At 32.3% G+C, this 19,626-nt stretch overlaps 1 protein-coding gene across 4 annotated transcripts in view; it reads left to right on the forward strand.

Annotated features, from left to right (window-relative positions):
• The first annotated feature begins 3,732 nt into the window (after nt 1-3,732).
• Nucleotides 3,733-19,626, forward strand: part of LOC132756465 (solute carrier family 28 member 3-like) — a 35,080-nt gene continuing 19,186 nt past the window's right edge. For 2 of the 4 annotated variants that reach the window (XM_060747543.1, XM_060747540.1), the window contains exons 1-2: nt 10,283-10,438; nt 15,429-15,746. In XM_060747543.1, the coding sequence (XP_060603526.1) occupies nt 15,450-15,746 (297 nt within the window). In that variant the 5' untranslated portion in view covers nt 10,283-10,438; nt 15,429-15,449. Of the gene's footprint in view, nt 3,889-10,282; nt 10,439-15,428; nt 15,747-19,626 lie in introns of those variants that run through there. The other 2 variants (XM_060747542.1, XM_060747541.1) reach the window with 2 other exon arrangements.

The following is a 19,626-nucleotide window of genomic DNA, read 5'->3' on the forward strand; positions in this document are numbered from 1 at the left end:
GTAATACGAATTTACACTTTTAGTACGAAGTTCTTTCCCTTATCGGTAATAAAACGAAACGGTTGAACAGCATTAAGATATTTGAGTTTGAAATATAGTACTGCATTTATAAAGAAATAATAATATATACACAAGTTAAGCCAATTAAAGTTTGTGTGTCGGTTTAGTTAAATGATAATTAGGGAGCGAATAAGATGTTTAATATTCTCAATTTGTAAGCATAAACTTTATTTATATTTATTTTAATGTTTATTTTTCTCAAGGTATTGATATGACTTTATCATTTATTTGCTATAATTTATAGCACTGAATTAAATGTATTATTTAAGAAAAAGATTAGCCTATTTGTACCTTACCGCTCAAAAGTTCGCTACAAATATCATTTTTATAATGAATGCAAGGTTTTTTTAAAACCATTTCCAGAGGTAGTATGAGATAAAGCAGATGTATTTATATCATTCTTAGATGTTTGAATAAGAATTGTATTTCCTGTCCAAAAGTAGTTTTCATAACAATAAATTGCAATTACGGGCAATTGTAAAGCCAAAAAACTCGTTTATAACAGCAGAATTGATAAGCTATTTTAAAGATAACTTAAAATGAGGTTGTTTAAATATTGTCCCGGATATGAGTTTGTTAAATCAGCGTGCCTTCACTTTCATATTTATTTAAAAGTAAAGTATAATTTTAAAGTGGGCAAAGAAAGTAATTGACATATACAAGTTACGAAAATTACTAGAAAGAGATTAAAACTACGCAAAAAAGCCCTATCTGCGTTTCTCGTCGTACAAATATGTTAATCGCACAAACCATGTGGATTATTAATTGAATCTTAGACTTTTCTTAAAATCTTATTACATTTCTTCAACTTTAATTGGTACATGTAATAGTAGCGGGAAATTGTTACATGCAGCTATATATGTTAATATATCAGTCAGAGTAAATCATTTTTCATATTTTATAAATAAATAAGTGAAAAAAACCTGCCTGCTCCCGTAAAAATACGAACCTACATTGGTTCGTGAGTTTTCGTGAGCGGGTGAGTAATTGATGCATCCTTTATACTTTGAATCTTTTACAACGGTAGTCCTTGTGCAGTAACATGTTTACAAAATCAAGTACCGCGCAGTACGAAATCAGTTGTTTTGATATATATCGTCAGATGATGTTTAACAAAAAATATAGGAAAGACCAGTCGGGACATTTCAACCTCTTGAATTCACAATTTTAATTTCACGAATTCACGATTTCAACTTCATGAATTCACTTTTTGAATTTCACGATTTCAACTTCGAGAATTCACGACAAAACCAACATAATGGGTTTGCGACCACAGCAATGATACACGACCAGCTTGCGTCATCCGAGTTCTGTAACCAGGATCCATTTTTGCTATAGTGCGAAGTGGTTTCTGGTATCCATGCTTGTGTGCAAACCTAATATTGTGGTTTTTGTCACGCGCGGCTACAGAATTAAAGATTAACTAAACGAATTCAAGAAATAAATTCATCACCCGGTCTTTCGTAAACATAATATACGAATTGTATGTTTAACATACGATGGAACAACTGTTTTAAAGTTAAAGTTGTAATAGTAACTGGTTATTCTCGAAGTTAGTATTGCTGAGAAATATGCAATAAAACATGGTTTTGATGTCAATACACATAGTCCCTAGACATTGTAAACATCTTGATATGAAATCAAATACTCTCAATAGCTTCTCAAGAGAATAATAAAACAAAAGCTAGTTTGATAGTACCCCTAAACCTTTTTTTATCTGATATGTAAAACAAGGTCAATGCATCAACAAAAAATGTATAACCCGACAAAATATTAAGCATTTCCCTGTTGTTTAGTTATATCCGACCAGGGGCGAAGGTTATAAAGAAATATTCTAATCTCAAACTCAAATCTCAGGTATCCGATTTCTCAGGAACAGGCATAAAATGTGAATTGACCAATGAAAATCCCGAGATTTGAGGTTGATCTCAGGAAAAGGTTTTATATCTTTGGGACCTGGTCTGCTTTGAAATAATCCAATTGTTATTACTTTAACAGCACATTAAGCCTCATAAGTGAATAGAGTATTTGCTCTAAAACAGACAAACTTATTTTGTATGACATTTTAATAATGGAATTAGAGAACGCAATATGCTTATCATTTGAAAAAAGCTGTATTTAAATTAAAGGTCCAATCAGCTTAAAATGCTATAACTTTTATTTACCAAAATTATTTTTACTTTTAGTGTTATGCTTCTGTTATTCATTGGCAACAAAGCAAAGTCCTCCTTTTAGTCATCTGCAATTATTTGAGTACATTTTTATCTATTATTGTGTTGGCAAGAAGCAGCGATGAATGTAAAATGAAGGAATGTATAGGCAATGAAGAACGAAATCCTTATTAAGAAATTCAAACTACTATCATTGCTACAATTTACAGGTGACTAATACCCACATCCTTTCCCAGCGTCGTTATTTTCAATTAAATACATCATATATTTCATGTTTATTTAATAATCAAGGGAAAAGGTTAAAGTCAAATAAAATAAAACAAAAAATCTAAACAAAACTTCAACAATTCTTTTCAAAATGCTGCAACTACTAGACAAGTCTGACTGTACATTTCTAAATTGACGTGATTGTACATTTCTAAATTGATCTGATTATTCATTTCTAAATTAGTCTGACGGTATATTTCTAGATTGATCTGACTGTAAATTTCTAACTTGGTGTGATTGTACATTTATAGATTGATCTGGTTGTACATTTCTAGATTTATCTGACGGTACATGTCTAGTGTGTTAAGTGTGACGGTACGTTTCTAGATTAGTCTGACGGTACATTTCTAGATTGATCTGACTGTACATTTCTAGATAAGTCTGACCTTAGATTTCTAGATTAGTCTGACTGTACATTTCTAGATTGGTTTGACTGTACATTTCTAGATTGGTGTGACTGTACATTTCTGGATTGGTGTGACTATACATTTCTAGATTGGTGTGACTGTACATTTCTACATTGGTGTGAATGTATATTTCTAGATTGGTGTGACTGTACATTTCTACATTGGTGTGACTGTACATTTCTACATTGGTGTGACTGTACATTTCTAGATTGATATGACGGTATATTTCTAGATTGATCTGATTGTACATTTCTAGATTAGTGTGATTAGTAAATTTCCAGATGGATCTGACTGTACATTTCTAGATTGGTGTGACTGTACATTTCTAGATTGATCTGACTGTACATTTTTAGATTGGTGTGACTGTACATTTTTAGATTGGTGTGATTGTCCATTTTAGATTTGCGTTGACATAACATATACATGTATTCCTGCCCTTTACTTTTGTTAATGTTGCAAAAGTGTTAATCAAGTTGTCAACGTTGATGCGACAGCACTGTTATGCGATATTTACACGGCATGTTGAAACTACATGTATGAACTTAAACATGTTTTTGAGTCTTCAACTCCTTGCTTTTTCTCACGCAACCATCCCCTTTCCCGACCAAACTCCCCCGAAAATTTATATGACAATACTCGGGCAATTGTTTGAATATTTGTTTTTCAACAACCAGTGTATAATTTATTGTCACCCAGGAAATATGCATAAAAACAAACTTGCACGTATTCTTGAAACCCAAAACATTTTAAAGATAACCTAACAACTTTAATTATGTTGGTTTTCTCGTTTATTTTTACAAATATCCCTTATCGAAGTCAGGTGCATTCCGTGCATTAAGACACATCGTTTGCTACGATAAACCAAACTGTTTTGTTAGCATTTTTATTCTCCCAAATTAACAGTTCTTTAAAATAAGTTATTAGATGCATTGTGTCGCCGTGAACACATAAAATTAACAGGAACTGTTCGGATTTAAGCAAAGGTACGACCCATTATTTTTCTTACTATATATTTGACACGATTTAATAAATTTAAGAAATAGAAGAAAAAAGATGTTAAACTTTTCAATGTTATGCCTTTAAGATTATACATTATAACTTTTTAACTGTTTAAATGTACGAGAAAGAGAACTCAACCGTGATTCAAAGAAATTTTCGGATTTTAATGACACTAGGTTTCCAATGAGTGTGTTTAAACTAAAACAACAACTAAAGTCATATGAAACAATATTTATTGTATAATGTTCATCTTTATGTTCTTATCCAAAGAAAAACTCAAACAGTTCACACGCCTTGCTTATATGATATTAATTAAGAAAATCAAGGATTGTTAACCTTCCATTTTCCCGCGTGAAGCAAAAGTACAACTAGTCTAAGCCATCATTATAGAGCCAGGCTGGTCTACATACTTACAGTCTGACCTGGCTGTGTACAGTTGGTAGCTCAATTATTGTATAAATTTCGGTATTGAAATTCCTTGTATTTTGAATGGACTATTCCAAATGCAAAGCTGGGCAATGAATTGCACGAGCCCAAGAGGTTATAAATGAGTCAAACTGGTATGTATATGTGTTCGTTATTGTCCTCTATCATTGTTTTTTGTTGTTATCTGTCTTGAATGGTGGATTTTAACCTTGGTTACAATTATTTTAATATGATAAGTATGTATGCATTCTGATGTATGAACTTCACTATCATAATGCATATGACATTGAACCTTGATCTTCAATGTTATATCTCTAGAATTAGTAAAAAGGCTTAGTATGCATTTTTATTAGACATAATTACGCATATAAATGCGAGACAATGTAAATTAAATACATGTTTTATATAAGTTGGCAAGGAATTATGACATGTCTCGGATATTTAAACGTCTGTATAAATACTCTGTTGTGTTTACTGATTTTTTATCATATTGATTCATTCTTTCTTTATCCCAAGCTTTTTTCCTGTAAAACCCTAAGTTTACTATCTAATTTGTCTCATTTTATCAAACAAAGCGACTCTAAATGGCAAATTCACGTTTTCGTTTTATTTACAGATGCTTAAAGACAAAAATTACGATTGAGCTCAATAAGTAGTTGATATTTGTTTGTTTTATGGGTCCGTCACACCATGACGTTCAGGAACGTTTCAATCTTTCAATTTTTGAGCGTTCTAGAATTAAGTTGGCACATCTCATGCGTGATTAACGTTTATTTAAGGCATAACTAGCGTGTGTCTAACGCACGAAATGCGTTTAACATTGACCAAGTAAGTTACCTCCTAATACCCATAAGCGTGTGCTAACGTGCCACTGGCGCGAGACGAACTACTTGTAAACGCCAGACGAGCGTTGTTAGCGTGTGTTTAGCGTGTGAATAACGACAGAATAGCGTAGCTTTTTACGGCCGAACAGGTACAAAAAGCTGTAAATTCCATAGTTAATTTAGTTATTCTTGTGAGTTTGAATAGTCAGCATCATGACGCCAAGACGAGAGCTTCTCCTACTAGCTACTGCCAAACCTTTACATTTGTATATTCATGATTTAGTCCACCACTGTAGTCGTCTCCGGTGGTGTCTTCTTCACTGCGGTTGAATTACCTCAGCTATATTTTGATGCTTAGCTATAGCAATCGTATATATCCTAAATCTTTCAGGATCATTCATTGTAGATGTTCTCTACGGTAGGCCAAAATCAAATGAATCTTGCTTAAATTAACATATGCATGGGCGTTTATGAAACGGTCGAATGACGCTCAATGACGCTCAATGAACACCAAAGGACGTTTGTTTCACTTTAGTCACACGTTTTGTACACTTGAGACCCTTTCAGCGGTCGTTGACAGGTCGCCAGTGAGTCGTTCGCTTCAAAATAAACGATTAGTAACAACAAAGTAGCGATTGAGTAACAGCTGACAAACGATAGTATATCAGAAGTATATGGATTTTATTTCACTTATTACTTTGACTTAATAGCCTTAATATGAGTTGTGTTTGCTATAACATTAATGAACACATGAACAATATTACGACTATCATCAGTCCAAACACTAACATACTTCTTTATATCATAATTATACTTAAATATACAATGTTCACGCACATAATAATGGTAAATTATTCTTGTCAGACGCACACATGATAGATAATACCCACTGGAAACTATATAGAACACCGTAGAGCATATATAGAGGATATTCAAGTTTTTTTTAATCTATACAGTATTTATTTTCATCGGATAGTATGAAAATAAATATTTCATGAGTGGCAATAGATCCAAAAACTTGAACATTCTGTTTATTATATACATTTTTCTCTTTTTTGACATTACAATTTGAAAGACTTCCCCAAACATTTTGTGTATCGGCTTAATTTAGAAGAAAGTAGTCCGGCAATACATCAGTGAAAATACGGAAAATATGTATCACCACAGTGAAAAATATTTTTTACAGTGAAAATACGGAAAAAGAAGACATCTTGAGCTTTTCTGTTATTAATAATTATTTGTTAAAGGGATTTGTCTGGTGTTTTTCGACATAACAGGGCACATTTGTATTATTTCAATATTGATCTAGATTAAAACTTCAGAGGAGCGGTTGACTTGTGGTTAAAGTTTCTGCCTCTCAACCCAGGGATCATTGGTTCGATCCCTAATAGGGTTACGACAATGTTTCTTCATATGACGACAGTACTGGTTGGTTCCAGGAAGCGGACTCGAAAGTGTTAATGTAATTTGCAAGAACTTGCTTCGCAATTGAGCTTAAATAAATATGTTTAAACCAAACTTTCAGATCATTTGTTTACTCCCTATTTGCAGTGAAACCATTTTAATTGTGCAAAATGACAACAACAAAAAAAAATGAAAAGCGTAAAAACGCATTTTATTCAAAACGTGACAGAATTCGCATGAAAACTGATTTTTGATGTAAGTTTGCGTATATTTTTCTTTTATCGTTTGTATAATTTCCCATTTAAGTGCCCCAGTTGATCTATTTAAGAATTTCAATTTTTATGTTTCTATGCGTTTTGACGTCAGTGGGGCGCCGTCAATTTAAGCAAGCTTGACATCTCAGTATTGCCAATATTTCAATCCTTTTGAAAATGTGACATTTGTTTATTGCTTCCAGGTACAAGTAAAGTTAAACAAATGTCTCAAGTACAATGTTTTGCAGTAATTTATTTTTTGATTTAGTTGTCAGATGTTATCTTTACAATAGCAAGTTATTTAAGATTTTACTCCAGTTTTTGAAATTGAGCAGACATAAAAAAGGAAAACAGATATTTTTCTAGTGTTTATTTCCTTTTCATTACACACCCGTTCGAAAAACGGGACGTATTATTGGAACGCCCCTGGCGAGCGGGTTGTGGAGCTTCGGTCGGGCGGTGTTCAATTTTGTCCGGAGCATATCTCCTACACGCATGGAGGAATTTTAATGAAATTTCATAGAAATCTTTACAATATGGTAGCCGTGTTCCGCAAATAAAACAAGTTTATATATTAAAGGTTTTCCGGAGCAAAGCTGCTACGAAGGATTTCAATACAACTTGGCGCAAATGTTTATCATTGTAAGGCAAAATGTCGCGAGCTAAATTCAGATTCATGCAGCTAAGATTAATGTCATACATACAGGTCAAAGTTCAGATAAAATTATAAAGACTTGTATATGGATGATTTCAGTCATTTTTTGTAACACAAATGGCAATTGTCATGACTACGGCTGTGACACATGTAACAAAGGTCAATATAATTATGCATGGTCAAAGTCACTCAAGGTAATGAAATATCCAGGTATTGTCTGGAGCATATATACTACATGTACATGCACTGAAGAATGTTTATAATGCTCTATACAACTGTTTACAACCATAAGACGTATTGCTCCCTGCATTATCCGGCACACAATTCAAAAACGATTGTCCGGAGCAAATCTTTTACATTTATGGAATGATTTTACAAGTAATATAACTTGGCATAATATGTTAACAATTTTAAGGCGGAGTTTCGCGCCAAAATTTAATGCCCAGGTGACACATAGATATCAAAGTTCAGATAAAATATGAGGATGTGTATAGGGACCATTCAGTCATCACTTATTGATGGATTGCAACACAAATGGTAACTTTCATTACTACGGCTGTGATACATGTAATTTAGGTTAACATTTGCAAGGTCAAGGTCACAAGGATGATTAAATATGCAGATATTTTCCAGAGCCTACAGATAAGGAGGAATGTAAATGTTACTTTACAGAATTGTAAGACGTAATGCCCTACGCATGAACCAGGTGTCAAAGTCAAAGGTCAATGTCACACTAAGATCGTTGAAAAACTACTACACGCATAAAGGGATTTTAATATAACTTGGCACAAAATTTCAACATTGTGAGGCTGAGTGAATTTTTATATCACAGGTACCCTCTCATTTTTTAACACATGGGTACCCTCAAGGCACGACATATGTTTTTATTTGCGTTAATCGTTAAGTATGTAATATTAATTTTCTTACTTGTATGTAAATATTACATACTTAACCATTAACGCAAATAAAAGCATATGTCGTGCTTTGAGGGTACTTATGTGTTAAAAAAATGAGAGGGTACCTGTGATATAAAAATTCAAATGAAGAGAGGTAGCCCGTGCCGCTTCAAAACCGAAAGTAGGGTGTTTTTATGAATTTTACATTTATTTTTGACAATATATACTGCCATTTGTCCGAAGATGATATGTAAATGAACATATTAAATATGTATGATGCATATTTAATCAAGCCACAGGTTCATTACAGCCCGAAAAGTATGTCGAGGTGATGGACGAGGCAAGACATGTCGGTTTTTTTGTAGCTTATTGTGAAGTTGCAATACATGAAAAACGGGCACATGACAAATCTGCACATAAATTAAACATTCTAGTGTTCCGTGGTATACATGTTTTCTAAGTGTCATACCTCCTGTCCTTATTACAATGAAATTTTACTGGATTGTTATCCATCGTTGGTTTGTTTTTAGCAGAGAATGACCTGTGCATGTGCAAATAGGGTATCGTTTCAGCAGATTTCGCAAAGAGGGTACCGATATGGATATGCACCGTGTGTTAGATGATCCGACCAAAAAAGTGCTGAAATCGGCGCAGTTACAAAACATATACGCTTTTTTGTTTGTTTTTATTTCTATCTAAGCCTTGGCCCAGTGACTCAGATATAATAATTTAGAGAGCGCAACTGCGATTGTCTTTAAAGTAATCTAAAATACGGGTATACTGTTCTCATTTCGTTGTAAATAGCATATCATCTTTCCCGACAAAGATATCAGATATTATATATAATAGGACATCTAGGTAGCGACATATGTTTCTTAAATTTCTTTTTAGGAAGATTGTTTTTATGACGACATGGCTTGTTAACCACATGGTATTGGCGTGATGTTCTTTTTTTATAAATTTAAACTGACAATTAAAAACAGCGACAAGATTACTGTTTTACTTTATTCACCACAATATTACGAATATTGTCGAAATGTGTCGAATGATTACACGAAAGTTGCCGAAGTATATCCGTTTTAAGTTGTAGTACGGTACACGGTACGCGTCATATGAATTTAAACACTGTTAGTCATATAGAAAACCTATTGACCTGAAACCTTGTCAAATAAACATTATTCGAATGCACTGGATTGTGATTTAATAAAAAAATTAACTCGGTCAGCTTTAGAAAGTAGGTCAAAAGCTGTATTCTTATACTCTGCTATATGTAATTTATAATGAAACATACAAATCATTGATTCCTGGGAAATATGGTTTTACCATTTGTGTTGTATTTGAGTGCTTTTTGAATGCTACTTTCACCTGACCAAGAAGAATTTTCAACTACTTCGTGACAAATCATACGTTTTCTAATGACGACCAGTCCCATATAGTTTAACACGATTTAATATATAAGTTTTGTAAAACGGAGGTATGTAATAGGTCCATGGGATTTCAATTCAAAGTAAAAGAACACGTATGCTTCTTGTGATGATCACGCAAACATACTCAAATCATTTATGTATTTTTGCCGGGTTATGTAAACCTGACCGCAAAATGATGAATTCTGCATAATTATTATAAAAAATGGTACAAATATTTATCTTGTAACGCCCACAATTTCTGGTATGAAATCACGGATTTATATTACATGTATAAATCCGTGATGAAATTAATAAGCAGACAAGCCTCTTTTAATTCATATCTAATGAAATATTTAAAAAAAAATAGTTATATGTGTCATATTTTAATTACACGATTTAATTGGTTATTTCGCTGGGTTTTAACGTAATAACAACGACGTTCATACGTGTTAACTTTAAGGTATTTCACCTACACAAACATCATATACAAACTAAAGTGTTTTGGAATTAAGTGAAGCGTGAACGCATCACTTGAAAAGTAATATTGGTGTATCTAGTGGACTTAACTTGGTCAGATTTGAAACGTATTTATGTTAACGAACATTTTAACTTGAAATATTTTAGAGTTGGTTGAAGAGAATTGGATTGAGTTTTGCAAAAAAAGTCAAGGTAAGAAAATTTTAATACGGTTGTAAACCAATTTTTGATACGGATAAAGATGTTAAGGAATCGGTTGACTGATATTTTAAGCAATACATGTATATAAATATTACTGTGTGTGTAATACATTATATTTGTCTTACCTTCCATCAGCTTTAGTCACCAAGTTTGTTATTCCCCATTTTATTGTGACTAGAAAAGGATATTTTTAAATATTGTAGCCTAATATTTCCATGCGAATGAAAATAAGAGTAGAACAGACACAGCAAAATATGTTTTCACCCTTTTCTTAAATTCATTATAATTCATTGATCGATCATTTAGCCAGTAAGGTCTTAATTAATAAAGAACTGTCATTGATAAAAAATATAAAGAACTGTCATTCATGAGTGACGATTAAAACGAATGCTACTGTCGGGTTAAAGTTTGTGCATGCACGACGAAGTTAATGACATGTTAAGGTGTCCCTTCAATACATATAGTAAAGATGAAAAGACGCCGTTTAATGTGAACAGGAAAAGTGAAAAATTATTGACAATTTGCAGTTCGGCAAATATCTGACTTTGACTATACAAACATGAATTATATATGAAAAACACCCTTCACTTAAAAATGTATGAAAAGAAAACACTGTATTGTCATACAGCGACTTGCAGGCTATACTAACGGAAGAAAGAAGTGAGGTGTCCTTCCATTCATTGTTTCAGGCACGGACACCTTAATAGAATGAATATTGTACATAGGACACATATACGTATATTGTGTTTGATTTCTAATAGATTTTACAAAAAAATCACTACAAAATCTTAATTTTATTACCAAGTGCCTATTCCTTTTTTTCAAATTATCATTTTTTTTTCAAATAAATTTAAAGACTATTTCATTAATCATCTGTCATTTGTCGTGCAATTCTAAGAGGGTTTGGGAAAGTATATGGCATTTAATGATTGATTCATAAATCTCGAGGTAGTAGTAATGGAAAGTGGTTTTCCGATTCAATAGCTTTCTGATATTTTAGGTTATCTGTGTGCCCATCCCGCTTGACTTTAACGTCATTTTGTTGGTTATTCAACAAGCAGAAAGAATATATTAACCTTCAAACTCATTTGTGATATTTACTCTTTTTATCAAATATAACAAAAAGCTAAAACTGAGGGGAACGTTGTACATGTATATCATAAGGATATTGAAATGATCATTTTAGAAGATGGACAATGTTGACCCGAAAACTGAATTTGTCCATATTTAATAAATTTGTTTTCATACCGAACAAATAAAAACAATCTATTCAAAGGCTACTCCAGATTGCAGTGATACGAGAAATTGTTTTTCAAAGCAGGTTGAAACATTATGAATATAACAGTGAGAATGATTTGCTTACTAAAAACGTTCTTTTTTTAAAAAAAACGTGAAAATAAATACTGTTACAATATGGAGATGACATTTAAAATTTTAGACAAACATGATATTTTATTAACTGAAAAAGAAATGTATTATTATCATTATCATTCATTACTCTGCCATGTCATATATAGTGTTTGTGATATGTTGTCCTCATGGGCTTATTAGTCTATTGGAAATAAAATCAATAAAATTCAAAATTCAAATATGTCCCACACAGTGACACACGATACGAAAATTTAGTTCCCAACTGTAGATTTTTGTAATTTCATACGTTGAAAAAATAATGCAAAGAAACGCGGGCACAACCTTTCTATGTAACACTAATGAAGTTATATCGTTGCAACCGACGCTATTCAGTTGTCTTTTAGGCATGCCTTTTAACCGAATCGTATATTAGGAAAAGAATAAGTATCTGTATACATGTATTTTGCATTTGCGGGCAAATTATATAACAAAACGCTGGTTCATTAGCATAAAATAGAAACGTCGCGTCGCTGTGTAAATTCTTATTATATTTTGTAATATTACGCATTCAACTTTAATCTTAAATAAGGAATGCTTCCCCTTTCACTTAATAATTTATTATTTGTATTGTTCATCTTACTGTACCATAAATATTTTATGTCATAGTTAGAAATATAAAGTATGTATTCAGTCAGATCAAATTACGGGTATAAATTTTCAGTCAACGAGATTTTTGTTTGTTACATCAATTTTCATTCTCGGTTACGCATGTGTACATAGAACGAAAGGAGATATCTAGGTCAACTGGTCTTAGTTTAAACATATTTTATTTAGCAAATTTACAAGTATGTTTCATTTTACATCAAAATATACATGTATATATGGATTGGAAGACAAAAATAACACTTAAATGAGCCGTGTCACGACAAAACCAACATGATGGGCTTGCGACCAGCATGGACCCAGACCAGCCTGCGCATCCGCACAGTCTGATCAGGATCCATGCTGTTCGCTTACAAACCCTATTATAAGTAGAGAAACTGATAGCGAACAGCATGGATCCTGATCAGACTGCGCGGATGCGCAGGCTGGTCTGGATCCATGCTGGTCGCAAACCCATTATGTTGGTTTTGTCGTGACGCGGCTGATATATGGATTGGAAAACAAGAATAACAATTAAATTAATTCCTTTCCATGGTCTTGCTTTCTATTCTAGGTCTTTTATTATCCCTGGCTCTTGCATAAAAAACTACTTAAAACGGAAGCGTTGCATTTAATTTGAAACAGAGAATTTAAAGAATAACTGAAATTAAGAATTGCTCTGACCGACCGTTTCTGAAAGTATAGGTAGTAACTTTTTGTTGTTATATGCATATTATTTCGTTTAAACAAAATTTCAATTCGTTTTATTTACATAAAATTTATCACTATGTTTGAACGAATTGCTTTTTCGTTCAAAGGAATGGTTATTTCATTATAATAAACTTAAACACAGTTGGCAACTGAAAGTATGGGTGTATTTAAAAGCTTCTTACTTGAATACGTTCATGCATAACCTCTTTAATCTTATTTGTTGAAACTAAAAAAAAATCATTTTTAAGACTGTGCATATAACATCTTAGTTAAAGAAAAAAACGGGAGGTGATACAAACGCAATACATCTGTATATTGAATATAACTGGGTCAGTTTTTTTTTTTAAATTTTCGCATAATATTTAGCAAGCAAAACCAAATACGAGTTGGTGTCATATTTCTCATGACATGATACAAATTAAGCATTTTAAAACGTGGGTCATGCCATTATACATATTGTATTCGTGCGTTTGCATTTAATTGACGAAAATATTAACTCTAACTTAGATTCAGTGTTAAGAGATGAATATATAGTAATACATTTGCTTTTTATTATTCAATAGTATTCAGTTAACAACGAAACTTTTTTTATTTGTATTCTTTTCCGAGTCAGTCGTAAATATTTATTTCTTTTGACATTAAAAAACGAACTGGAGTGTTCTTTTTATTATGAATTACATTGTTTTTTTAAAATGATAATGCTCTTTTAAGTAAAGTTTTAAACAAGATTTGCCCTCTCAAACTATTTTCCAGAAATATTGCATTCTGGAGATACGTAAATATGCACGTAAATGCCTTAATATTTGGTAGAAACATTCACCATCAATAGATCGCAAAGACTCGGCATATTCCGTCATTTTCCGAGGCTTATATGTTAAATTATAAGTAACATACGCGTTCTATTGACCAGGAACTTTACGAAATTGTATTGGCTCCAAACTAGTACGAACTACTTTTATATGGATGGTATGCGTTCTATAATCATAACACAGAGGGTTATGATTAAGTTCCTTGTTATGACCACGCCTTTTTTTGATTTCTTATCTAAACTGTGTATGAATATAAATATACCATTTAGATATTAGATATTTTTAATTTACATACATATTAATGAGTCAAACACAAGCAGACTTTCAGGGAATCTCCGACTACTCAAATGGGACGGCATGGTCAACAGCTGATGGTCAAGTTCGAGAATAGATTTGATTATTAATATAAATAGCCTTTACTTAATCGGTAATCGGAACGTTATTGCTGGGGAATATGGCAACAACTATGTTATTTTCAGGTCAAGATACGTGTCATTCTTTGAAAAGAAGAACAGACGAATAAATTATGAATTTAACTCCCTAAACTAAAAAAAAAGAAGAAAAGTCGACGTATTTATACAGATCGTGACAGTGTAATTTACAAAGGAGAACCGTCGTCATGGTCTTTAAACTAGGCCATTTATGTTTTACGGTTACATCCTTGGCATTTGATAAAACCCTAAAGAAATACGAGAGCTCTGTGCACATAAAATGCTGGCCCGAATAATGTTTAGGCGCAATGTTAAAGTATAGTGTTACTTTTCAAGTGTAAGAAACTAGGATAATTTTTCATTACAATTATTTTACCACGAAATTCTTTGAATTTAATACCCCTAGAATAAACCCAACAACAAAATACAAAAAGGCTCATGTTCACGAAAAATGTTTACTTTCAAGCCTTTTTTTTTTGTTTTTTTTTAAGTACCTGATTAAATTCTCAACCAAAAATATCAACAGTGAACTGATCAAAAGGGTCAAGGTTATTTTAAAAAGTACTGCATAATTACATCCCAGAAGTTTTGTGTTGTAAATACATTTTATAGCCATTCCGTAAACGGGTATAGAGTTCAAATGATTGTTGTGTTCGCAAATTTTATCGCTTTGTCCCTTTTATTGTGATAACTTTGAGGTTTTAATGTCATTTTATGTATTTCGTACACCATTTAATTATAACGTACATTGTTGTATAAACACCCCTTAGCACACCAAGGAGAGCATCGGAGTTGTAACCCAAGGCTCTCGGATTCGTCCTCGGACATGAAGTTTTTTCCTTGCCAAATGATCAAATTGTCTTTTGTTGTTCCTTGCTTATTCAGAAATCAGGTGGAATTAATAGTCGGCCACTTTCGGAAAACTTTGTAGTCAATTGTAAACTAGAAAGTGGTTAGTTGCACCGACCGCCGCGATATGTTTCAAAGTTACTTGGTGATAAGTTTATATTAAACATTGTTTTTGTTTATCTATCAAAGGATAAAGTTTGACAAGAAAAGATGTCGGGAAGTGATGGTGAAATTCAGTTAAAATCAGTAAAACATTTTGATAACAATCCAGGAGGTACATCACCAAGTAAATCCGACGACCAACCACCGGCATACAGTCAAATATCTGAACCGGACAAATATGGAAAATCAAACCTGGCTTATGTTCCCGACGGCGGCAGTCAAGACAGATTAGACACAAACGTGACATCAGTTCCGTCGGTCGTCGGCAACGATGACGTAAATGTTACGGTCACTGAAGTAATTGACGTACATATACCAACGTCAAATGGATTACGTCACAGAAAGGTTAGTTTTGACAATTTGCGTGCTTTATCGGTTGAATACGTTACTTGTGATTAAAACATTTTCTGAGTTTCAATTAAAGGACAGATAGCTCAATAAACTTAAAACCAATCTTGTTTGATATTATATTAAAGGTTATAAAATCATTCATTGATGTGGAATTTTAAAGTAAACTTGCTTAATCTTTAGTTGTAATTATTTATCGTCCGTATTATTAAAACTCTGTTCACAAGAAAAGCATTGATGCAAAGCATCAAAGGGCGTCCAAGCAAGAAATGCAGCAAGTGAAGATGAACTAGTACACATATGATGACAAGATATTCTTATAAACTACCAGAAATGTATACCACTTATGAATGAGCGGACGAAAGACATTGTTCATTATGAACTTTGATTGGCATGCTAGAGATTAGAATATTATACAAATATGGACTTTTTAGCTGTTGAATATGATGTGATATGTACTGAAAAAATTAATATTGACCGAGGCGATAGCCGAGGTCAATATTAATTTTTCAGTACATATCACATCATATTCAACAGCTAAAAAGTACATATCTGTTTTATTATATAATTTATAAATAGTTTTTATATGGCTTATCACATCTGCCATTGCATACGACGGAAATCATTATTTTTCAGCTTGTCTACTGTTTCCATAATTTGGCCCCTTCCATTTGCATGCTAATCCCTAATGTTCTTAAAAATGAAAAATGTTAACTAAAATAGACTTGTTTGACTCTTATGTAGATCTACACCCCACTCAACGTTTTTTTTTTCACAAGTATAACAACAAACTTGGCGTGACGTCACGTCAAAGTCTCGCGTCTTTTAGGGATTTCCAGAAAATCTATTTTTAGAAGAAAAACTGGTGAATATACTCTGAATATCTATTTTAGGGAAAAAAAAACAGTGAATATACTCTGATATTGACCTGTTATTTTTTACAAAAAGTTGCTTGTTAGCCAATCAGGGAAAGGCATTTCAAAGCTATTTATAGATTATATAATAATACTTGTTATTTCTTTATGATCGTGGTTATTAATAGCAACGGATATACATGTATGCAATCATTTGAGCCGCGTCACGACAAAACCAACATAATGGGTTTGCGACCAGCATGGATCCAGACCAGCCTGCGCTTACGCGCAGTCTGATCAGGATCCATGCTGTTCGCTATCAGTTTCTCTACTTGTTATAGAGTTTGTAAGCGAACAGCATGGATCTTGATCAGACTGCGCGGATGCGCAGGCTGGTCTGGATCCATGCTGGTCGCAAACCCATTATGTTGGTTTTGTCATGACACGGCTCATTTATATTCCATATGTGTAACGCATGATCAACACGTACCACACATTTGTCCCTTATTATGTACACGTTATCGCTATTAGCGAAGACCCCCTTAAGGTATCTGTTCACACTTTAAGTTAGTAAAAAAATGACACTGGTTATATTACCATGTTGATCATGTTGAGCGTTAATTGTTTATTATACAATAATTGTAATATCTATTAATTTTAATTTAAAAAAAATACAAATTTTATGAATATTGTTTTCTTTTATTCTTTTTTGTGTTTTATGTGCTATTTTAATACTGAGTTTTTACTACTCTTTTTTATTAAAATTGTAAAATAAATTTTAAGAATTCAATTGTCATATTGACCGACGATTATAAGTCAAAGCTTAACTGGAAAAAGTCAGTAAATTATGGTTTATCTTTCAATATATAATATTATTTATTCTTAAACCATGTACATGTACATTGTATTTTTCTTTATGATTTTTTAAATTATCGATCAATTGAATAATTCATAAAATCTAATTTGTAACTTTGAATAATTCCTCGGCATCTTTACTAAACACGGATAACAAATTGAATAATTAAATAAAATGTTTCAAAGTTGATAATGTCATTTTAATACCATAAAAAATGTACCTTTTTCTCAATTATTGTACATATCACGGATTTATATTACATATATAAATCCGTGTACATATTTATTGTTTTTATCTCATATAGATAAAATGAAACATGCTATTGTTGTTTTTTTCTAATTGTAACGATATCAAACATCTACTCCAAAACCGGGAGAGACCGGACAATAAACGTGTGGTACTATTCGCCGGTCACTAGTAAATCCTGGTCAAAATAGACCGGAGAGACCGGCATTTACCGATAGGAGTGATAAAAAGATATATCTATAAAATAGGTTTTTGGAATATTTAGGTCATCAAACTGATCATTCTAGGATACATGTACAACAATAACATACCATGACATGATAACCGACTGTGTACTACAAAATGATAAATAAAAAACCCCGAAGAGCGCGATTTATTGACGGAAAAGGTTATTTCATTTGTAAATGTTTGCATTGCGAAAATTCATTGTAACATATCGCGACATTTCATTCTTATTTAATAATCAAGCACCCTCATACCGATCGGAATTTTCGGCTTTTATTATGACCGACTAAAAGGCTCGAGAAGTTGCTGTCGCCCTTTCACAAAATCTGATCTCATTCCATAAGAGCGCCGCGCTTCGGCGCGGACGCCAATAACCAGATTTCGGATCACTTGTTATAATTTTCATTTTTTTTTTGTTTATCGTTTGGTTAAGAATGAGTGTTTCAAACCCCAACCCAAACCATCCATTCATCCCCTGCCCTCCTCAATAATAAAAAATATGTTTGTGTATTAAAAGCATTACATGTATTCGTAGATAAATGTTACACAAAGATATTGGAATTTTAGTATCTAGTTCAAGATCAAGTTGAAAATTCAATTTTAAATGCTTCAAAAAAAATAAGTAAAACAGAGATTGATACGGTTTAAAAAGTGTACATGTACTTCATAACCCATCGGCGACTCTTGAATTCACCTACAGCTTGAGGCATAACAAGCAAAAACCATTATTTGTGTGAATGAAATTGTCCTAAAACTAACAAATAAAGTGGTAGGGTTAAAAGGTATTTGAACTTTAACATAGTAATTACTTCCCCAAACATTAAAGTATCTAAGATAGTTATCAGAAAACAAAATCAATGGAGATGTTTTTATACATATGTCGCCGCTTGCGTCCACATGCCACACAACGAAAGAAAAAGTTTTTTTTTTATTTTCTTTATTTAAACTCTTGAAAATGGTATGAATAAAGTCCTGTCTGATATTGAATCAAACGAAAATAGGATGATAATTTTATAATTATTTTACTACAACAATATACAAATAAAAAATAGTAAACAAGAAGTATCTTTGAAAAAGATACTCGGCCGAAGTAAAACTGGTTTGCATGCAAAATTTTGTTATTTCTAAGTTTTCAATTCTAAAAGAAATGGTAGCAGTGCTTGCATAACAATGACATAATAATTATTTTTCTTTTAGCTAAGAAAATGCGCATTTTGTAAACTTTGAAATTAAATTATACCATATTTTTATTGATGATTTTTCAAAGTAGGAAACAACTTCTATTTTATGTTTCTCTTTAACTTGTTTTACGTTTGGCTTTTTAAATTTTGTAATCAATTACAAATTACCCAAAAAGTTAAAGAACTATCGCCATTCTTGTACATTTTATTTTAGAACTATCCGTTACATTTTGTTTTATAGTGGCAAAAACTATCCCTTTTATTTTATTTTAGAGCTATACTTAAAATTTTATTCTATAATGGTTAGAACTGTCCTTAACATTTTTGTTTAAGAATGACCAATGAGATTCACTGATTTTAGTTTGCAAATCTAAAATGACCAATTTGTTTTTGTAAGAAGTCCAATTGATAACACAAGGACTTCGTCCGAAAAAGGGGGTAGGTAAAATAGTTGTTTGTGTTTCTACAATTAACCGAGGATCATCGGTCCGTGTCCTGCTTGGACAACGCCCATC

The sequence above is a fragment of the Ruditapes philippinarum genome, unplaced genomic scaffold (genome assembly GCF_026571515.1).
Source record: "Ruditapes philippinarum isolate M1 unplaced genomic scaffold, ASM2657151v2 ctg1362_1_1_1_1, whole genome shotgun sequence".
In the NCBI taxonomy this organism is placed as follows: Eukaryota; Metazoa; Mollusca; class Bivalvia; order Venerida; family Veneridae; genus Ruditapes; species Ruditapes philippinarum.